General features: G+C 46.8%; 1 protein-coding gene and 1 long non-coding RNA gene across 2 annotated transcripts in view; both read left to right on the top strand.

Annotated features, from left to right (window-relative positions):
- The window catches only part of NID1 (nidogen 1), an 80,441-nt gene that overhangs the window by 5,716 nt on the left and 52,389 nt on the right, over window positions 1-22,336 (top strand). The window contains exons 2-4 of the mRNA XM_032491905.1: window positions 15,174-15,473; window positions 18,287-18,513; window positions 21,208-21,581. Of these exons, the coding sequence (XP_032347796.1) occupies window positions 15,174-15,473; window positions 18,287-18,513; window positions 21,208-21,581 (901 nt within the window). The remainder of the gene's footprint in view (window positions 1-15,173; window positions 15,474-18,286; window positions 18,514-21,207; window positions 21,582-22,336) is intronic.
- LOC116667293 lies at window positions 2,994-6,463 on the top strand. The gene is made up of 2 exons (XR_004324155.1): window positions 2,994-4,185; window positions 6,167-6,463. It is a non-coding gene; the product is annotated as an uncharacterized LOC116667293 (long non-coding RNA).

Below are 22,336 nucleotides of genomic sequence, written 5' to 3'. Positions count from 1 at the left end.
CATCTTCCACAAACTGAGTTTCATTCTGTCACTCACATATAGGAATCTTTCCTTCAGTAGGGTACATTTAACTCCTCTTTCAAGATCTTCTGATTTTCTTCCCACTTTTACCCTAACCTGTCTGTCAATACAAAACTTGCTTTCAAAGGGAACCTCCTACACTGCTGGTGGGAATGTAGTTTGTTGCGGCCGTTGTGGAAAACAGTATGGAGAGTCTTTAAAAAAAACTAAAAATAGACTTCCAAAGAACCAGCAATCCCACTCCTGGACATACATCTGGAGGAAACTCTAATTTGAAATCCTGCCCTCAAGGAGTTTACATTCTAGCGAGGGATGGGAGCAAGAAAGTAAACAGCAAGCAGAATGAATAGGTAAGTTATATGGTGCATGTGGGTGGTCCTTCACTAAGCGGGGGATTCAGGATGAAGTTGGCAGTTGGCTGTCTGAGTCTGGAGCCTGGAGTCGGGAGGGGACGCCTGGGATTTGGATGTAAATTTTAAAGTCACTGGCACACAGATGGTCTTGAAAACAGGAGAGCTAAGTGAACTCCACCGAGGGAGTATGTGTAGACAGAGGAGAGTTCTGGGGGGGCCCCACAGATCAGAGAAAAGAGGAGGAACCAGCAGCGGGGACGGAAAGGGGGTGGCCAGTGAGGCAAGAGAAGACAGTGCAGTGGGGTCCTGGGGTGACGTGCTCTAAAACTGGGTTTGCTTCTTCCCTGAGAGCAGAGATGTCTTTTTTTTTTTTTAATTGTGTCTTTTTCTTTTTTAACCAAAACCTTTATTCTACGCTTTATTCTGTAGGACTTTGGTGCTAGGTTTTTGGTGTAACTTTTGCAAAAGATGCTTCATACACACCAAGCTGATGCTACTTTGTCAACAACAGCTACAAAGATATGCCCCTCATACTTTCATGCATAATATACAGAACCATAAACTATGTCAAGGTGGAAACTCCCTGCAATTTCTTAGTGTGCTGGGAAGTACAGCAAGGCAAAAGAAAGCGTGCATACAAGTCGTGTTTGAAATGACACAAATGGACTTATTTACAAAACAGAAACAGACTCGCAGACATAGAAAACAAACTTGTGGTTACCAGGGGGGAAAGCTGGGGGTGGAGGGATAAATTGAGAGTTTGGGATTAGCAGATCCATACTACTATATATAAAATAAACAACAAGGTCCTTCTGTACAGCACGGGGAACGATATTCAATATCCTGTTATAGCCTATAATGAAAAAGAATATGAAAAGGGATCTATATATATATATATATGTATGACCAAATCAGTACGCAGTACACCAGATGCTAACACAACACTATAACGCACTGTACTTCAGTTAAAAAAAATAGTGTTTAAGCCTTCTGGCATATATGGTGTTCTTGGTGTGATTTATCTGTATATACACACAAAATATTTTAGAAGTGTGGACAAAAATAATCAATAAACAATCTATAATAGGAATAGAAAAGAGTTTTATTTGAGCCAAACTGAGGACTATAATCTGGAAGACAGCCTCTCAGATGACCCTGAGGAACTGCTCTGGAGAAGCAGGGCTCCCAGCACAGGGTTACGTCTTGTCAGAACAAAGAACATCAGACAAGTCAGGGATATATCCCTTCTAGGTTTCAAAACAACAGCAACAAGAACAAAGCAGGCCAGCACGTACGTGGTGAGTCCGTGTGTGGCCTCGGCACCTGGGAGGGGAGTCTTACCATCAAAAAGGACCAGCACTGGGGTCCCAGGAGGGGAGGCATTGAATCTTTATTTCTAACAGACATTCTTTACTTCTGGTCACCACGCCCTCTTCTTCAGTAATGAACGCAGCTGTACAGTGTATGTTTGATAGGCCACCAACAGGCTGTTTCAGTTAGCAATCAAATCTGAGTTACATTATGTATAAGCCAGAATGACTTCCAAGACCTCAAGATGTGAAAATGTCTTTTATCAGAAGCAAGTGAAGTAAACAGAAGCGCCAGTTCTAAAAATTACTCTTGGTCGTGCAGACGAGGGAGTCTCTGAGAATTCCCCGGGTTCTGTCGAAACAGCCTGGGTACCAGCAGAACCAGTGGGCCCCGTGCTGTTTCCATCTGAGATCAGGGCCAGCTTCAGCTGCCGTTTCTTTTTTTTTAATTGAAGTAAAGTCGGTTGACAGTGTTGCGTCATTTCTGGTGCACAGCATCATGTTTCAGTCATACATATACATACGTACACTGACTTTCACGTTCTGTTTCATTATCGGTTACTGCAGGGTGTTGAGTGTAGCTCCCTGCACTGAACAGTAGGACCTTGCTGTTCCCCTGGTTTATATGTAGTCGTGTGTGTCTGCAAATCTGAACTCCCAAAGCTGCCCTCCCCTGAAGCAGCAGATCCGCTTGGTTTGCGGTGCTGTCAGGGGTGCGGGACCACTCACCATGGCCTCCCTTTGTTGGGACTGAACACCCAGCATTTCCAACCGGTGTTCATATTTGTCCATCGGCGCAAACATCTCTTCAAGGTTCTTGCCTCTCAGTGCAGCATCCTGCAGACGTCACCCACGACCGTCAAATTGTCACCTTGCCCACGGGGTGAACTCCTGCTGCAGCGTCAGCCTGGCGCTCACACTCGAGAAACCAATTACTTGGTTCTTCTGGTGGGTCACATTTTCAGCGTGTCTTCTGGCAACTTCTGTACTGCTTCTTCTGAGTGGCTTTTTTAATCTTGGCCTTTCCATGCCTGTGAGTCTGTTTTTGGGTTGTACATAGAATTTGTATCATTTTTTTAGATTTCACATGTAAGTGGTATACAGGTTTTTGTCTCTGACTTACTTCGCTTACTACTGATCATCTCTAGGTCCATCCACGTTGCTGCAAGTGGCATTAATTTCATTCCTTTTTTATGGCTGAGTAGTAGTCCATTGTGTATATAATGTATACACCACATCTTCTTCATCCAGTCATCTGTCGATGGACATTCAGGTTGCTTCCATGTCTTGGCTGTTGTAAATAGAGACGCTATGAATGCTGGGGTGCATGTATCTTTTCAAGTTAGCGTTTCCTCCAGATACATGCCCAGGAGTGGGATTGCTGGATCATTCAAAGATTCCCATTCCTCCAACAAATAAATGGCATGAGAGGAAAAGGAGGGAGGACTGGTAGAGATTAAAAGAGGCTTAAGAGACATGTTAACCGAATGCAGGGCGAGGCCCTTGTTGGTTCCTGATGGGAGCAAAGTGGCTGTGGAAGACATCTTTGAGACAAACTGCCTCTGCAGAAGAGATCCACATGGAACTATTGACAGGGGAAATCATTTGTTGTCTGAGATTGTATTTAAAATACTTCAAAAAATTAAAAAATAAACATGCATATGTATGGAAGGAAGGATAAAAGAAGAACAGAGCATGTGGTTAATTTTGGGAACCAACCGATGACTGTGTGGAGGTTCATTGTACTATTCTTCAGTGTGTGTTTGCAAACTTCCCTTATAAGAAGTCTTATTATAAAGGATTCCTAAACAACTATGCTGCCTCTTGGGTGGAGGACGTTTAGCGGCGTGTGGAGGAGGAAGAGTGAATTCCACGGCTACACCTGTTTCCAGGGTCCGGGTGAGAGGTGGTGATGGTGTGTAGACACGGGTTGTGGGTTCCAGAACTCTTTCGAGGTGGGAGCCAGGGGGCTTGCTCATGTTATTTCATCTGAGACAGGCAACAGTCCTGTGAGGTCGCTCAGGCACGCCACACTCAAGCCCCGTGTTAGAGAGAAGACTGGTGCGTACATCTAAGGGTCTTGTCCGTATACGCTTAGCTGGTATCAGAGTTGGAACTTGAACTCAGATCTTCTGACTCCCATCTTTATACGGTGCCACGCTGGGTACCAATTTCTTCCCTCCCTTCATTCATTTATTCACTTGAGAGTTTCTTAGCAGTCCTGTAATGTACAGAATTTTGGGCTAGGTGTGTGGGGCTGCCTTACACGACGAGTGACATCACACGTGGTCCCTGCTCTCCTGGAACTCACTACTGCTCACCCCACTGACAGTGCATCACACCACCTACTGCTGCATCAAACTGCTCATCACTGCATCCTGCCACCCACCACCGCGTCCCGCCACCCACCACCACGTCCAGCCACCCACCACTGCATCGCTTGTGAAGAAAGTTGGTTCTCGGGCCATAAGGAGCAGGTTTCTCAACTGCTTTGTCCTTAGGTAATTTTTTTCTTTAATTATTACTTTATAATTTATTACAAATGTTTTCAAACACACACAGAAATGGGGAGAAATTAGTATCACCAACACCAGTAGGCACATTACATACGTGTAACAGTTGTTAGCATTTTCCTTATTTGCTTGATTAATTTCCCTTTACCTCTGTATCCAAAGTATATAGTTTCATGACCTGGCATCACAAGGTACTTTATATGCATTCCCAAAGCAGTAAGAGCCTTTCCCTATATAACCACTTAACAAAGTCAGTATTAATTTGATATGATCACACTTAAGGTCAATAATAATTTCCTATCATCAGTTTCTGCCTGGTCCATGTCAGATTTCTCCAGTATTCCCAAAGCTGTCCTTGGCAGCTGGGCTTATGCAGACTGGGGTCCAAAGGAGGACAAGCATTACATGGGCTGTGACTCTCTGGTGTCTTTAATCTTGACTAGCGCCCTCCCTCTCTTGATTGATCAGTTCATTTACGCGGCGGTGCGAGTGTCCTGTAGGACGTCCCGCTTCCGCATCTGACGGCTTCTCTGGAATGTCATTAGCCTGTTATTCCATCTCTGTATTTTCTGCAAACGGCTAATTTTGAAAATATTCAGGTTAAACATTGTCTTTAAATTTAGTAAACATGTAGAAATTTATTTTTAAATTAATTTTATTTTAAAATTAATTTTATTTTTAAATTTAGTAAACATGTAGAATTTTATTTATAATTAAATTAAAGGAATAGTAAGACAATGCAATGGTTTTAAAAAAATTGTAAAAACAGTGTTAAAAAGAGTTTCCTTCCTACCCTGGCCTCCGGCCCTGGAGTTCTCTCCCCAGAGACAGTCGCTATTCATGAAAATGCTTTATCTCCATGCAGAGAGACTCTCACAAGCACAAGCGTATATGTGTATACACATCCCCCTTGTTTTATACACCTCCTTGATTTTCTAAATAACAGCTTTGTGAGACATAATTCACATGGCATAAGATTCACCCCCTTAAAGCATACAATTCAGTGTTTTTGTATATCCAGGGAGTTGTGCAGCCGTCACCACTGTCTAAGTCCCAGATGTTTTGCTCACCCCCAGACAAACCTGGTCCACTTCAGCTGTCACTCCCCCCCCCACCGCCCCCACTCCCCTGTCCCTGGCAACCGCTAATCTGCTGTCTGCCTCTACGGACTTGTCTGCTCTGGAAATTTCACACAAATAGAATCATACAACATGTGACTTTCTGTGACTGGCTTCTTTCACTGTGCAGAACGTTTTCAAGGTCCATCCACATGGCAGCTCATATCAGTTCTTCATTCTTTTATGGCTGAATAATATTCCGTTGTTATATTTGTCTATCCAGAGATTCATGGGTGGATATTCAGTTTGTTTCTCCTTCTTGGCTGTTGTGAATCAGGCTACTTTGAATGTTCGTGTGTCCAAATTTTTGTGCGGACATCTGCTTTCGGGTCTCTTGGGCATATACCTGAGGAGTGGAATTGCTAGGTCATGTGGTCACTCTATGTGTAACATTTTAAGGAACCATCAAACCATTTTTCAAAGGGGCTGCACCGTTTTACATTCCTGCCAGCAATGTGTGAGGGTTCCGATTTCTCCACATCATCGCCAGCACTCGTTGTTATCTGATTTTGATTTTAGCCATCCTCCTGGGTGTGAGGTGGTAGCTCATTGTGGTTTTGTTTTTCTAATTCATATTTTTTATCGAAGTGTAGTCAAGTTACAGTGTTAGTTTCAGGTGTACAGCAAAGTGATTCAATTATACATAGTCATATATATATATATTTTTTCCCCCAGATTCTTTTCTGCTACAGCTCATACTCATGGTGGTTTTGACTTGCATTTCCTGCAGCTAATGATGTTGAGCATCTTTTCCTGTACTTACAGGCTATTTGTGTACCTTCTTTGATGACGTGTCTGGTCACATCCTTTGCTCATCTTTTAATTGGGTTGTTTGTATTTTTATTGAGCAGGCTAAGCATTATTTAACAAGAATACTTCATGAACGAAGCCGTATGTATCGTATCGTGTAATATTGGGAGGCAAGTGACGTCTGGCTGTTGCTCTGCTGGCTGCTTGTGCTGAGGCGAAGACAGTTACATCGTATCTGCTAAGTCATGTTTCTCCCCTTCTGAGGAGCCAGCAAGCGATGGGGTGATACTTCGGCCTCCCGCAGCTGTTCCCTCACCCATCAACCTTTCGCTTTAATGTCTTTAGCAACCATCGATGATCTCTGCCTGAATCAGTTATTAAATTAAGGGTTGCCAGATGGTGTTTTATTTTGTTTTGTCATTTGTGGCTTGGTTTCTGTCATTCTTTCCTGTGTTTACTAGCCGGCATACTTCTGTACAGAAGGGTTTTCCCTCATCCACGGGGGCTTTGGCGTCCACTGTACACGTGTCAACTGAAAAAAGGTGCAACCTAAAAGCTGAGAATTATTATTTGGTGGACTTTCTGAGGATCTCAAGCCTGGGAGGCAGCCTCTCAGATGCCTCTGAGGAACTACTCCGAAGAGGTAGGGGAGGAGCCAGTATACATAGGAGTTTTTGCAACAAAGACCAGGTAGAGGTAATGTCAAAAGATTACCGTCAATTAAAGGAAACCAGACATCTCAAGTTAAGGAGTTCAGTGTTTTTCTATGTACAGGAAGGTGCGAGAGTCTGGGCTCGTTGAAATCATTCCTTTGATGTGTTCCGTAGCTGTCCAGGGCCCGTGTCCTGTTCTCTCCCAGCCGGGGGCCCCTCTGAGTGCGCTGTTGGGGTGGCAGCAGTGGCTGAGGGCTGGGCAGCCAGGCAGCCCCTTTAGTCTCCATCCTGATTCCCTCAGGGCTCCCCGTCGGGGCGGGGCGGCTGTAGTGGCTTGATGGCCGCAGCATCCTTTGTTTGCTGAACGGCAGGCAGCATTTTTCAGTCACACATGCTTCATTCTGGAAAGGCAGGATGAGTGTTCAGTTTTTTCCCTCTAATTTCTGACATTCAAATTAAGAGATGGTTGTTCAAATTAAGGGATTGGTATAATGCAAATTCAGGGAGTCCTGGTGCTCCAGCCAGCACAGGTGAGCACCTGGCAGCTCCATCTGAGGTGTTTAAGGAAGGGCACACTTCTGCCCGAGACTGAGGGTTTGGACGAGGTCCTTTTCTTCCCTTCCCTGACCACCGCCTGTTCTGGAATGCTGAAGGACACTACTTCTTCTCAGACAGACACATCAGAAGTTAACATTTAAAGACTCTCAGCCATTCTTAAATGTTGGAAGGTAATCTCAGGAAGAAATTTCCTGCAAAGAAGATGGGTAACTAAACTGATCCAGTCTCTCATTAGACATTAACTGGATTAAGTGTAAAACATTGACTCTTAACCGTTCCCCCTAGATTACGCCTTATTTTCATCTGCTAATCCTTTTGTTTCTAATTCAAGCCAGAGTCATTTCTCTGGCTCTGTGGAGTTAATAGAAAAAATGTGCATTTAGACTCAAGAGTTTTGTTCTGGAACTTCTGTGTGTGATCTTAGGCAAGTCCTATAAATGGAAACTCATTTTTTTCTTACGTGAAGAATGAAGATGATATTAATACAGTAACTGGAGTAAAAATGCTTTGTAAACTGTGAAGTGCCACACAAGGGGGCCAGGCCCCAGGCCCCCTCTGGGCTCTAGGCTGGAATCAGTCAGTCTCCACTTTGATTGTATCATTAGCCCAGGCTATTTCTGGGACTTCTTCATCAATTTTCCCCCTCCACCCCGTAGGTTCTTTTAGGTTTCCAGCTTCTTCTAGCTGCCCAGTCTCGGTCCATGAAGCCATTCTATGAAGCTTTGCAGCGTCCACGCCTTTTGCTCCCAATTTCTCTAAACTAGGCGGCTGAACAGAACAGGAAGAGCACAGGCCACGGACTCTGCCAGATGTGGGTCAGATCTAGGTTGCATCAGTAGCTGGCAGTGTGACACGACGCTACGTTAAGGCTCTTGCCATTTCCTTGTCTGTTTGATATACATGAAAGGAGTGGTTGTATTAAATTTTTGGAAATGCGAACAGCGTTATTAAAGGGCCTCAAACTTAGCAGTAAGCGTTTGCTGCCTTTGCCTCCTTTGCCCTGATTACTTTACCTAAAGTTCTGGCTTCTCCCCACCCGGGAAGCTGGTTCTTGCAACTCCCTGCGATTTCATTGTCTTCCCAGCACAGCTATTTGCCTTTCTAAAAGGAGCCCATTTGTTTCTCATTTGTGCCTACCTCCCGTATTCTTAACCACGTCTATTTTAAAGCCGGCTTTCTGCCCTGAGGAGCTCTACGAGGCCCGGTAAGCCGAAGACGATGGCTTTTTGTTTCACTTCTCATTGCTCACTTGAATGTAAGGAACCTATAACGTGCAATTCTAACGTATTGAGTATCTGCATTTAGACCTTCTCCAGGGCTTCACGCCTCCTGTAAATTCACTTTAAACCTGGACAGGAGATTAGAAGTGCTTTTTAAAACAGGGCTCACTCCCCATCAGGAGTTAGTGGTGTGCCCCTTCACTTCTTACTGTCCGTCCAGTTGAAACAACTGTACGTAAGTGACCCCAGCTGTTAGCCATGGGGGGCTGGCATTCCACGCCTCCCTCCACACCCCACCCCCACCCACCCTGGGGGGCGTTTTGTGCTGTAAGTTGATGGTCCTGTTGGATGAAGAGTCTGCTTGGTGTGTGCCTTGGGGTGACTGAACAGGTGTGCTCTGTAAAGGGGACGTTAAGTTGTGCTGGAAACACGCTGAGCTGACCGTTAACGTTGCCAAAGGAACTTCTTTATCCCAGCGTGAACCAGTCAGGAAGATTTAGGGCGATATTTACAATGGTCAGTGTGCTGGAGGTAACTGTTTTTCAATTAAAAAATTAGGTATTTACTCTACCAAGAACCTCAGCGAGGCAGTATTTGGTTAGAGTTACCACAAGACGATAATTTTATTATTATTATTATTATTATTATTATTACTACTACTACTACTACTACTCCTCCTCCTCTCAGTAATCCAGACACTTTCTCAGGAATGCACTCAGTTCACAAGAGTTTTGCTGTGTAATCTGCAGCTAGGAGTGTGAGCGCTGGTGCCTCTGGGACTCAGGGCACCCAAGCCTGGGCCCCGAGGTGCTGACTGCAAACGGTTAAAAGACAAACTGAGGCATATTAAAAATGTTAAGAACTTATTTGAGCAAAAATTGACTTGGATTGGGCAGCATCCAATCTAACAGGTAGAAAGGGGCTCCGAGGAGCTGGACAAAAGAAAGACTTTCGTAGGCAGAAGGGAGGGGGCAAAAAGAAGTCATCTGGCAAAAAAAGCAGGTTGGAGGTTTGCAGATACTAACTAATATACATAAAATAGGTAAACAACAAGTTTCCACTGTAGAGCACAGGGAACTATATTTAATCTCTTGTAGTGACTTATGGTGAAAAAGAATATGAAAATGAATATATGTATGTTCATGTGTGACTGAAGCATTGTGCTGCACACCAGAAATTGACACAACATTGTAAACTGACTACTCTTTAATAAAAATATACTTTTTAAAAAAGCAGGTTGGTTATGGCAAAGTTACTTTCCATGAAAGGATGGCAGGGGTCTCCCCAGTAGATGACCTCACAAGTGCTGATCAAGTGATTCCTGACTGACTGGTTTAAGATTGCATTTCCGGGAGAGTGGAAACTGCAGTTAATTAAGTCTTGGTTTGGTGAAATGGGGCTTAGCATAAGTGACTCCATTTTAGGTCTGTTGTCTTGTTTTTTTAACACAAGATAGAGAAAGGAGCTGGTGATAAACTCTGCTTGGGGAGGGCAGGAGGGCGTCACATGGAGAAATGGGACTTTGCCAAGGACATGAGCTGAGTGAGGGTCTTCGAGGCCGAGGGGACCACAGATGCAGAAACACGCCGCCTGTGTGCAGTTAAGCAGGTGAAACACCATGGTGAGTTTGGAGACGTGTAAGCAATTAAAAAAAATTTTTTTTCCAGCACATGTATTTCCAATTAGCCTTCTCCTCACCAACGTTCGTATCAAAACTAAAACCTGGTCCCGTGATCCACGTAAGGTTTCTGCTGGCACAGAGGTGGTGCACAGAAAATAATCCTGGCAACGGCTGTGAATACTTGTATTTATTCAGTGTTTCTTTCTGGACTCATGGGAGCTGCACCTGGGGCCTCAAGCCTCTGTAACTTTTTTAAATTACTGAACCTGTTTTCACAAGCACCTTCTGCTCAGGAACACTGTCCAGCTCACCTCCCACAACTAACACTCCTGAAAGCCTCCGGTAGGGGAGGGGCGGCGGCTGCGAGGGAAGCGGTGGGCAAGTCTGCGGAAGGAGGGATTCACAGCAAGTGCCTGGGCCCTCCTCCTGACGGAGGGCGTTCGTGTGGGCTTAGGCTGTGAAAGTTAACTGCCCTTCTTTGCTCGACTTTAGATCAGTCACTTCAGTATCTTTTTTTCAGCTTCTTTTTGAAAATTTCAGACTTATGCACAAATAAAGAGGACATTACCATCCACTCCCGTGAACCACTCAGTTCAACAAGTATCAGTTTATGGTTTGTCTAGTTTCACTTCTGTCCCCACCTGTCCCTCGGATCGCCCTCCCTCATCCAAACTGGGATTGTTTGTCAGCAAATCCCAAATATTTTATTTCGTTGTAAATATTTCAGAATGCGGCTCTAAAAAATGTCTTTTTTAAAAAACGAAAGTGCAAAATCATGGGAGGAACAAATTGGGAGTCTGAGATTTGCAGATACTAACTACTGTATATAACAGATAAACAACAAGGTTCTACTGTACAGCAGAGAGAACTGCATTTACTATCTTGTAATCTATAACTTAAAAATATGAAAAGGAATATATATGTATAACTGAATAACTATGCTGTACACCAACAACTAACACAACATTGTAAATTGGCTATACTTCAATTTAAAAAAAACTTGCAGAATCATGATCACACCTAAAAAGTTGATAACAATTCCTTAATACCATCCAATATTGTATAGGTTCGTAAAACATTTTATTTGGCTCCTGGTTTAAGTCAGGATCCAGGCAAAGATGCCACATCACGTCTGGTAGATACGTTTCTTAGGACTTCTGAAATCTACAGGTTCCCTTTGCCTTTTTTCATGCAATGTGTTTATTAAACAAACTGGGTGTTTGTCCTTCCAAATGTCCCGTATTCTGGGTTTTGCTGGTCACATTTCTCTGATATCTTTTAAGTGTGTTTCTGTCCCCTGTTTTTTGTGTAAAATGGAGTTAGATCTAGAGACTTGCCTAGATGTGAGTTATCAGTTCACATTTAAACATTAAAACATTTTTTTACTTACTTTTAAAATTTTGGGGGGGGTGGGTAATTAGGTTGTTTATTTGTTTACTTACTTGTGTATTTAACGGAGGAGCCGGGGATCGCACCAGGACCTCGTGCACGCTGAGCCATGCTCTACCACCGAGCTGTCCCCTCCCCGGTCAGTACACGTTTACGCAGACCGTTTTGGTCATCACGTCACCCCCCAGCGGGAAGAACCGTGGTGACGCGTAATGCTGCGGTCCTTCCTGTGGCTCACCAGTCAGTATTGCTGCAACAGCCTTGGTCTGCAGGCCTTGTCCCGCGTGAACCTGCCAGCCCCACTTCCCAGGGGGAGTCGGGAAGGAGGGGACTGGTGGGTGCGAGGCGTGGTGTAGGCCCTGCAGCTGCAGCAGAGGCCAGGACGGACCTGGTCCTGGCCCGGGGCCTGCTGCCCGTGAGGAGAGCAGCAGAGCCGGCAGGTGCATAAATGGGATCGCGACGAGCTGTGGTCTGTGCCCGGAAAGAAGCAAAGAAGAGGCAGAGGTGTAGATCAGGGTCGGGAGTGAGGGAAGGGAGGAAGAGGGCCCGCCAGAGGGGCCTACACTGGGTGGATGAGAAGTCTCCCTTAGAAGGGGTGTTTCCTCTGAGCCCTGGGGGATGCGGGAGAGAGTCGTATGGATGTAGGAGGTGGGGAGGGGTGCTGGTGGGTGTGGAGATAGTGCATATAGTTTGGAGGCTGGACCCACAGGGCCAGGGATGAGAGAGAGGAAGGAATCAAGGCCGACTGCCGGCTGTCCTCGTGTAAGCAGCTGGGTGAATGGGTGTCACGCGTGAATCTCTGTGGCCTCCGTCTGGTCCCCTTGGAGACTGGGTTACTAACCTGGTCCTTGGCCTCTTTAATCAATAGAAATTGATCAGAGGCCAGATGGGAAATTCAGGCAAGTCTTTGCTGGGACTCGTGCTGCAGTGGGAGGAGGTGAAAACAAGCAACAGGTTCCCTTGCTGGCTCCCCAAGGGTGGGTCGGATGGGTGGGTCGGGCTGGGGGGGTCGGCCCACCCCCTTGGTGGTGCTGTGTGCAGGGATCATACGTGGTCCCTGCTTTTGCTCAGAAGTGGCAGTTGGGTTTTTGGTCATTTTGTATCTTGTTGTTCATAATTTGCCCCAATTGCACATGCACATGGTTATTTTTGGTCTCTTAGAGTTTCTTTGTGTCCTGTTGCTCGAGGAGACATTTGTCTGGGTGCAAGTGCAGCCGGGAGAGGGTCCCAGGCCCCAGCCTGTCTCACTTGTACCCAGGTCTGGCCTCCTGGCCTCCTCAGTGCTTTTAGGCCCTTCCCTTTGTGCCCCTGCCTGTCTACGGAATTGCTCGACTTTAAAAAGATGGAGAAAAGGAGCAAGGCCAGTTAGAGCATCACAAGCTGGAGGGATTTGTGAAAAAGAGGTTGGCACCCAGACGTAAGGGAATGCTGCTCATCAAGCTGCCTTTAATGGGCGTATCTGGAGAGAGACAAAACCCCAGACCAAAACCACTTACTAAGGAGTGTAAGGATCAAAGGAAGCTCCTGGGTGCTCCGTACATGACATTCACCTTTCCCCATCATCACAGACAAGTGAACTGGATGTGCCGTGAGACTGGCTGGAAGCTCATTTTCCAGCACTGACACTAATGAGGGTCACCCGGCCTCTGTCCAGAGTGTTTGTAGGGCTCCGCGGTACTTGTCTAAAACTCCACTGCTAAAGCCTGCCTCGTGCAAACAGAAACATTGCTGTGCCCAGATTCTAAATGATAACAGACACTGGCAGCATTTTCAGAATGGTTGGACGGATTTAAATTTCACTGAAAAACAGCTTTTTGAAGCTGAGCGGTCTGGCCTGTATGCGGCCTCCGTGTGTGACCACTTCCCACTGGTAGCCGGCAACTGCCAAGCTTCTGGTGGCTGGAGAGAGTGAGTGGTTTCCCACGCTCCCCCACGTAAACCCAACCGGGATGTCTGTGCTGGGAGATGTTTGGATGGGGTGGGGGAGAAGAGGGAGCGAGACCAGCCGGACGGAGCTCCTTCCCCGACTCCCTTCTCTGCAGCCTGTCCCTGCGTTCCAGAAAGTCACTGCCGGCGTCAGCCGGTGGTGGACACTCTGTCAGCGGAACAGCTAACCGCCCGTGCAGTTTGGTGAAAAGGGGGGATTCTAGGCCCGTACTTAACTCCCCAAACTGTTGTTCCTTTCCCTTCCTGGGGCCCCGATCAGCTCCACCACAGAGCCTTTTTGCCTGGCTCTTGGCAGGTTGCAGATTTGGGCCTAAGCTCCTTTCCTGCTTGTCTGCCCGCCCCACTCCAGGAATGGGATCTGAAAGGATGGACGAGTAAGGCTGCAGGGGGAGAGGGGAGGGAAATACGTGACCTGGAAAACCCACAGGCCTTCTGAGCAACTCCTGAAGTGCTCTTCCAATCTGCAGCCTCTTTTTTAGCGGGGAGGAGGGATGCGTTCTTTTTTTTTTTTTTTTTTTTTTTAATTGAGGTCTATTGATTTTACAGTGTGTCCATTTCTGGTGTGCAGCACCATGTCTCAGTCATCCACAGACACACATGCATTCCTTTTCGTAGTCTTTTTCGTTCTAGGTGACTGCGAGGCATTGAATTGCAGCCTCAAAGTGCAAACTAGGACTCCATTGGCAAGGCTCTCCCAGTGGATTAGGGATTTTTTGTTTGTTTTAATTCCGGCTCTGGAAGTAAAAAGACCACTGGCGTGGTGCTGTTCGCTGCCACTGCACGCTCACAGGAACGTGGGACGGGCCGAGAGCTCATTCTAAGCCCGAGCACGCCCACCCCCGGAAGGCTGTCGCCCGTCCCCCACTTTCCCGAGGAGTGTGGGTGTCAGCTGGGGGAGAACAGTGGAGTCTTTTCATGGGCAGAGAGAGCTGATTTCAGGAAGGCTGTACGTGTGCTGATTCAGAGGGCTGCCTTCGGAGTCGGGCCCCCTGGGTTCAGACCCTGGTGCTGCTCCTTGCTGGTAACTCTTGCCTCGTTTGCTGCCTCAGAAGAGTGTGGATAATAGTGGTGACTGATCTGAGGGGCTCTTCCGAGGATTAGATGCTAATAGGAGGTCTGCATGGCGAACACGCAGTAATTGTGAGCTGGGGACCTAACACATTACACTGTTCAAAGTGATGGTGGCGTCATGGCCTGTTCACGGTGACTTGGTGACACTCATTGTCTCATCATCTGTTTCTGTTAATCCCTCCCCGTGGTCTTCTGGACTGTGGGTGCCTCGAAGGCAGAGCCTCTGTTCTGCCTGTTTCGGGACCCACAGCGCTTAGCGCAGCCCCGGTGTGTAGTGATTATTCCATTTGTTGAGTAACTTAACGCCGGCTTTAAAGATGGCTTATGTTTGAGTGGTGCTCCGTGTGTGGAGCCCCGCACGCACATGTGGGAAACCTGAGGCCCCAGGTGTAAGGCCCTTTCCCGAGGTCTGGAGACTGGCATAGGCCAGAGTCAGGGCCTGGGATCCTTGTCCAGCCGCCTTCCACCGGGCCAGCCTCCCCGGAAGGCCAGCTGGGTGTTACAGCTCCGGCCCTGCCTTTGTCCTGTTCCGTCGTGTCTGCGCGCCGTCGTGCTGGATGCACTGTGACTGCACTCTGCGAGCGGAGCTCAGTCTCCCGGGGGAAGGTCGTGCCTGCACTCCTTTCAACTATGCTTGGTTTTTGTACAGGTCACCACGAATGGCCTTATTGCCGTGAGTGAACCCCCCGCCGAGGAATCCCATCCTGGGCTCTTCCCACCGACCTTTGGAGCTGTCGCCCCTTTCCTGGCCGACCTGGACACGACAGACGGCCTGGGGAAGGTGTATTACCGGGAAGACTTATCCCCCGCTGTCCTTCGGCTGGCGGCAGAGTGTGTCCAGAGAGGGTTCCCAGAAGTCTCTTTCAAGCCCAGTGGCGTGGTGATTGTCACTTGGGAATCCGTGGCACCCTACCAAGGACCCAGCGAGGACCCTGCCCAGGAGGAGAAGGTAAGCACGCACCAAGGCACGAGCGCAGGCAGTCGGTGGCTTGGCTTTGTGTGCTTTGGTCTCTCGGGGTGTGCTGCTCTGATGTATGTGCCATCACCCCCGTCATTGATAAAGCCAGGACGCCCAGAGCAAAATCTAGTAGGCTGTCTATTGCAGCTCTGAAACTTCCAAGACTTTTATGGGCAGGGCTACCTTAGTCCCTGCTTTAATGATGATTGGATGTCAAGGAATCCAGTTTCTAGCGGGAGGGTACAGCTCAGTGGTAGAGTCCCTGCTTAGCGTGCGTGAGGTCCTGGGTTCAATCCCCAGCACCTCCATTAAAAAATAAGTAAATACACCTAATTACCTCCTGCCCCCATCCCCCCCAAAAAGCCAATTCCTGAGAAGATGGCCACGTGGCAGGAATAGGGTTGATAAATTGCAGCCCTGGCTGCTCTTACTTGGGGTGGTGGATGGTGGGAGATGGTGTCTAGATAAACAGGGAATTTATTACTAAGAGGTGACAGCAAAGGCGTTCGAGTGGGTAGAGCTTGCACTTGGCCTTGAAGGACGGAGGGTATTTGCAGAGGTCAAAATACCATCCCTAGATCTGGAATGACTCTTTGGAACGTGCCTCAGTTTCTCCTTGGAAAAATAATCTCGCTCCACTGTTATTTAATTTTTATAGCATTTTATAGTAATGCTATAAAAAAAAGGTAGAGAGAAACTTGGAAGGTCCAAAAGCACTTCATTTAAATGGGGAATGGTCCTGGCTGGTGGTTCCCAAAGTATGTGCCGGGGAACACGGGTCCTACAAGACCGTCCTCAAGAAAAAGGACGCCTCAGGCCACATACGTTTGGGAAGTGCTAAAACCCTGTCTCCCTCTTGGTGACTCTCCCTGGAAAGCCCTACAGTAAAGACGCTCGCTTACTTTTGTTTAGTTCAGCTGTCCCCGAACCTTTAGGCCAAACCCCTTCCCTCCCAAATGAGACCCATCGCACTGGACAGAGCATGCTCTGGGGAGTCTTGCGTGGGCGTGTCGGACACATGTGGCTTCGCCACCTGTTTGTGTTACCTGCTGGACTGCTGTGCTTGAAAACTGCTTAAAACCTTCCATGTCTCAAGTGTGTGCCCCGTTCACTATTTGTTTTTAAAATATTGAAATACAGTCAGTTTACAATGCTGCCAATTTCTGATGAGGGGCAGCTACCTGACCTCTTGCAGGGAGCTCTCACCTGCGTCTCCAGCCGAGTCCCCGCCCCTTCCTTCTCTGGGCCCCCTTGCAGCAGCTGTGTTAAATGTTACGCAGTTCCCTGGTCCCGGCGTTTGGCTCCTTGTTACCCGCAGTCTCCTGTGCTGGCTGTGCTCGCTGCTTCTGCCGGCCTCTCCCTGCCCCTCCCTGCTTGGGTCTCACTCCTGCTGGAGCATTCAGCCTCCTCTGCCCACACCCCTCCCCGCTTCAGGCACTCCCCCTGCGGCTCCTGGAGGGCGTGCACACGACTCAGTCCTGGAATCTGTCCTCCAGCGTGGCGATGTTACGTCGACAGGTCCGTCTTCCCACCTGGACTGTCAGTTCTCAGTGCGGAATCACGTGTTTGTATTCTTTGCAGGGCAACACCTGGCACATAGGAGCGGTATAACATTAAGGAATACTTCCTTTGTGCCTGGCCCTTCATCTGCCTTCTCAGAGTCCTCCTAACATTTCTCCACGGTCCGTGGTTTTATCTCCATCTTACAGATTCAGAAGTCGAGGCCCAGAGCGCTTAGGTCACAGGTCCGAGGTCACACAGCCAGTGATGAGGAGAGCGAGGGTTTGGATCCAGCTCTGTTCTCTCCCGGAGCTCATGTCTTTTCTTACTGTGTGGCGCTTGGCCATAATAAATACATGCTAAATAAGGACTGTGGCTGAATATGTTTAATGGCCATGGAAACAAATTCTGAGGATAATTTGCTAAAATTGAGTGAGATTTAGGCCACTGTCTGGAGGTACTATCTCTATAATTTTTGGTTAACCTTAGGGTCACAGTGATGCAGAAGGTATTTGTTAGTTAATTAGGAAGTTTCCTGTTGACATAGCCTTAGAGATACTTAAGTGGAACTATCCTGGGATACTTGGTCCTTGCTACAAAGGTGCTTCTTTTTGGAAGGAGGGCGTAGCTCAGTGGTAGAGCGTGTGCTTAGCATGCACGAGGTCCTGGGTTCAATCCCCGTACCTCTGTTAAAAATTAAACAAATAAAAATAAGTAAACCTAATTACCCCCCCACAAAAAATTAGACCAAAAGTAAAAGGCTAAGAGGAAACTTTAAGAAGTACTTCTTTTCTTCCAGTTAATTGTTTTTTATTGTAGTATAGTTGATTTACAACATTCTGTTAGTTTCATGTGTACAGCATAGTGACTCAGTATTTTTATAGATTATTACTGGGGAAAGGGGGTGGAAAGGGATACATTTGGGAGTTTGAGTCTGCCAATGTTAGACATTATATGTAAAAATAGATTTTTAAAAAAGTTTCTTCTGCACAGCACAGGGAACTATATTCAATATCTTGTAATAACCTCTAAAGAAAAACGATATGAAAACGAATATATGTATGTATATGCATGACTGGGACATTGTCCTGTGCACCAGAAACTGACATATTGCAACTGACTGTACTTCAATTTTAAAAAATTTTAAAAATAACTTCAAAAAAAAGGTTATTACAAGATAACGGCTGTAATAGGATAAGGTGACAGTACTGCCATCTCGCTGCCTTTTCATAGTCTGGTGAGTAGCATATTTTAAGATCTGTAGATATTTTCCTGAGTAACTGAATTTTAACTCATCTTCACAGAGAAACACGTTCCAGGCGGTTCTGGCCTCGTCCGAGTCCAGCTCCTACGCCATCTTCCTTTATCCTGAAGATGGTCTGCAGTTCCATACGACCTTCTCCAAGAAGGATGAGAACCAGGTTCCCGCGGTGGTCGCCTTCAGCCAAGGTTTAGTGGGATTGATATGGAAGACGGACGGAGCTTATAATATATTTGCTAACGACAGAGAATCAATTGGAAACTTGGCCAAGTATGCGTCTTTTTTGCTCTTCAGTAGATTCTCCCCTTAATGAGACAATCATGTTACTATTTAATTAAGGACAACGTAATGAATATCATAAAACATTACCTAAAAATATTCCCATGGATTTAAATTTTGTATATATATATACAGATAGATAGATAGATAGATAGATAGTTTTTATATTACACAGTACTTTTCCCTCATGACCTCAGGGGAACGTATTAGAATGAACAGGTGTCCTGTTTTTTGGATCTCCTTCTCATTTGAAATTGCTTTGCCGTCCCTTCCACAAGTATAAAGTTAGAAACACAAGTTCTTCAAAACTATCTCCTGCTATGAACCCCAGGCTGAGAAAAAACCCTTTTCCCCTGCACTGACTAGGGGAGGATGTTCTTATGGTAGAAACAGTGCTCTCTTGGGCTGTTTTGTAGAATTTGGCAAAAGAGGGGAAAGCTCAGACTGCGTTTTTAAAGTTAAGTTCTTTTTTCTCCCATTATTTGAAAAAAAAAAAAAAAGAATCACTTCCCCGCCCAACTGCATATTGTCGGTTGAGCCTAGAACTCCTCTGCCCTTTAATGGTGTGCTGGTACATGCTTAACGACTGGCTTTACAGGGCTGGGGGGAGACCTCGTTTACAGCATTTGCCTGTTCCCGCGGTGTCAATACTCCTCCCGTGGCCCGTTTGCAGCCACTCACATCATGTCGTTTACCCTGGGGTTGACAAGAGGTGAACCATTACGTAGCATTCTCACCCAAGAGGGGCAACGGATTCAAATAACTTCAAGAACATAGCTAAGAGTAATGTAATTCGGATGTGATGAGCTTCGAGTCTCTATTGCCTCTGCTTTTAATTATCGTTTATTTAATTGCAAGTTTATATAATTTAATTTTCTGCAAGCTGGTGCAAGCAAGTTCTTGCACGCCGCTGCCTTTGTTTGAGTCCCAGGCACACAGATTGCTTAGACATCCAATTCCTGCAGGACTTTCCTGATTCCTTGTCCTCTATCCCACCCCAGTCTTCTTTTTATGTTAATTTTTAATTTTCATTATTTTATTTACTTATTTGTGTGTGTGTGGGGGTAACTAGGTTTATTTATTTATTATTATTTTTTTAGTGGAGGGACTGGGGATTGAACCCAGGACCTTGTGCATGCTAAGCACACGCTCTACCACTGAGCTCTACCCTCCCTCCATCTCAACCTTTTGCTTAGTGTTCCCCACTGAGTAATGTATGTCCTTTCTTTCCATGGTATAAGCTGGTCATTTTGCATAATTTGTGATAGGAACACTTTAATCACACACGTAGAAAAGCAAAAACGATGGTGCAGGAAGTAGAGATGAGGGTCATTCTGCTGCATTTTGGAACTATAAAATGCCCTTAGAGTCCAAATGCCATTTGTCTCACTACATCCCATGAGCATAAAAAGGCAAACTGAGACCTGTTCCAGGGCCCACGGCTAACACTTGGGATTGCTAATAAACCAAGTCTGGACTGTCTTCACACATAACACTTCTGACACCAAATATGCGTGTGTGTTTTTTTCCCTCACCAACCAATTTGCCAACTCTTCTGACACCAACTGGATGTCCTGCAGTTTAATTCAGTTCTGATTCTAACCACCTGGAGTCAGCGCAGATCCCATCACTGAAGGGCTCAGTCCCATAGGACGGCCCCGGATTCAGAGCCCAGTCGCAAGTCCCAGGTTGTCACCTGAGCTTCTGATCAACCAGCTCTAAATCAGGGGTCTCCATGACCCCCTGCACAGGTTTGATAATTTTCTAGACTGGCTCATAGAACTCAGGAAAGCACTTTACTGACTATGACCAGTTTATTAAAAAGGACACAACTCAGGAACAGCCAAATAGAAGACATGCAGGGGGCCGGGTTTGGGAGGAAGAGTAGGTGACAGTGCTTCCGTGCCCTCTCTGGGCGCACCACCCTCCTGGCACCTCCATGTGTTCACCCGACTCAAAGCTCTGTCAGCCTCATGCTTAAGGAATTCTCATTATGTAGGCACGATTGATCAAATCCTTAGCCGTTGGTGATATTTAATCTCCAACCCTCTGCCCTCCCTGGAAGTCAGGGTGTGGGGCTGAAAATTCCAACCTCCTGGTGACCAGCACCCATCCTGAAGTTATCCAGGGTCCCCAGCCCCCAGCCATCTCATTAGCATACACAAAGACACTCTCATCACTCCAGAGACGACAAGGATTCTAGGAATTTTATGCCAGAACCAGACAAACACCAAAGTCATATTTCTTTTTTTTAAGTATATTTTTATTGAACCGTATTTCTTATTGTATCACACATGGTGCCATGGAAAGAGAATGATGGAGAAGACAGATGTCTTCAGTCAACAGGGTGCTCATGTGGTAAAACTCATGACCAGCAATTAGTATAAATCGTATTTTAAGCCCTGTAAATGTCCCTGACGGGGTGCCTCTCAAATGACCACCAAGAATAAGCCTTTGCTAGGGTTGTGCACCACTGCATACAGCCTCACCGAGTAGCCCTGGGTGGTGGCAGCCCCGCGACGACCAGACGTGACCGCACCTGCTCTTCCAGCGCCCACCATGGCCGTGGGCGGAAGCGGGCGATGAGGTTCAGATCGACACACATCCCCAGGGCTCCTGCTTGGTTGGCGGGGGACTGTTTGTGGGTTGCTGGCCTGCTTCCAAGAAGCCTGTCCTTCCTCCTAGGAGCAGCAACTCCGGGCGGCAGGGCATCTGGGTGTTTGAGATTGGGAGCCCGGCCACCGCCAGCGGCGTGGTGCCCTCGGACGTGAACCTTGAAGTGGACGACGGGGCAGAGTATGACGATGAAGATTATGACTCGGTGACACATCTGGGCCTGGAGGACGTGGGCACCACATCCTTCCCCTTTGAGGCTCCGAGAAGGGGAGACGCTGGCACGCACAACGTGCCCAGCGTCCTCTCCCCGCGCCGCCTGACCACTGAGAGACCCCTGGAAGCCCCCACGGAGAGGACCAGGTCTTTCCAGCTGCCGGTGGAGAGGTTTCCCCAGCAGCAGCCGCAGGTCATAGACGTGGACGAAGTTGAGGAAACAGGAGTTGGTAAGGCCGTTTAAGTAGCAGTTGTTACGTTCTTGGATGCTTGGGTTTCCAGAAGGGGGAGCATTGCTGGAGGGTGTCAGCCGTGTGTTACACGGAGGTCTGTAAGGCTGAGAGCCTGGGGCCCGAGGGGCCAGGCCCACAGCTGCAGAGCATGGGTTTCAAAGACTCCAAGGGAGCTTCTGAGACTGGGGCTGGGGTCATGGAGACTGGGGAGTATGGCCTCTTTCAAGTTGCCTGTTTTTTTTTGACTGTTCTGTTGTAAAGAGAAACGTGTTCAAGAATTATTTTGAGAGTCAGATTTTCTTATTTGTGACTTCTGGGATCAGAAATACATTCACCCACCTGAAAAAACATTTTAGAAGTTCCTTTGGCTCTGTGCACGGTTTGTGTTTGACATGTATTTCCTCTCGGTTTTGGAAGGGGCATGGTTGATTATTTTTCCTCCTGGGTCCTGTCAGCTTCAGAATTGGCCTGTGAAAATTTTAAAAATACAAAATGAGTAGATCCCTTTTCAAAGATGGTTTTGAAGTAGAATATCTTCTCGTCGACTGTGTTCGATCAGATTCTTCCACATTCGCCACTTGGACCCTGGCAGGCTTTGCTTTGTTTTATAAAAGACATTCAAGCTGCACTGTGTCTATTACTTTCAGCTCTTGAGGTTGACCTATAACCCGTTAGGATTCCTATCAATGGGATGGTCCAAGCCTTTAAATGATGTTTACCGAGTTGCAACAGCTTCTACCGTGAAGTTATCT

This window comes from Camelus ferus, chromosome 11 (assembly GCF_009834535.1).
Source record: "Camelus ferus isolate YT-003-E chromosome 11, BCGSAC_Cfer_1.0, whole genome shotgun sequence".
Lineage (NCBI taxonomy): Eukaryota > Metazoa > Chordata > Mammalia > Artiodactyla > Camelidae > Camelus > Camelus ferus.
Note: the sequence above shows the minus strand (reverse complement) of the source record. Positions and strands in the feature narration are given on the sequence as shown.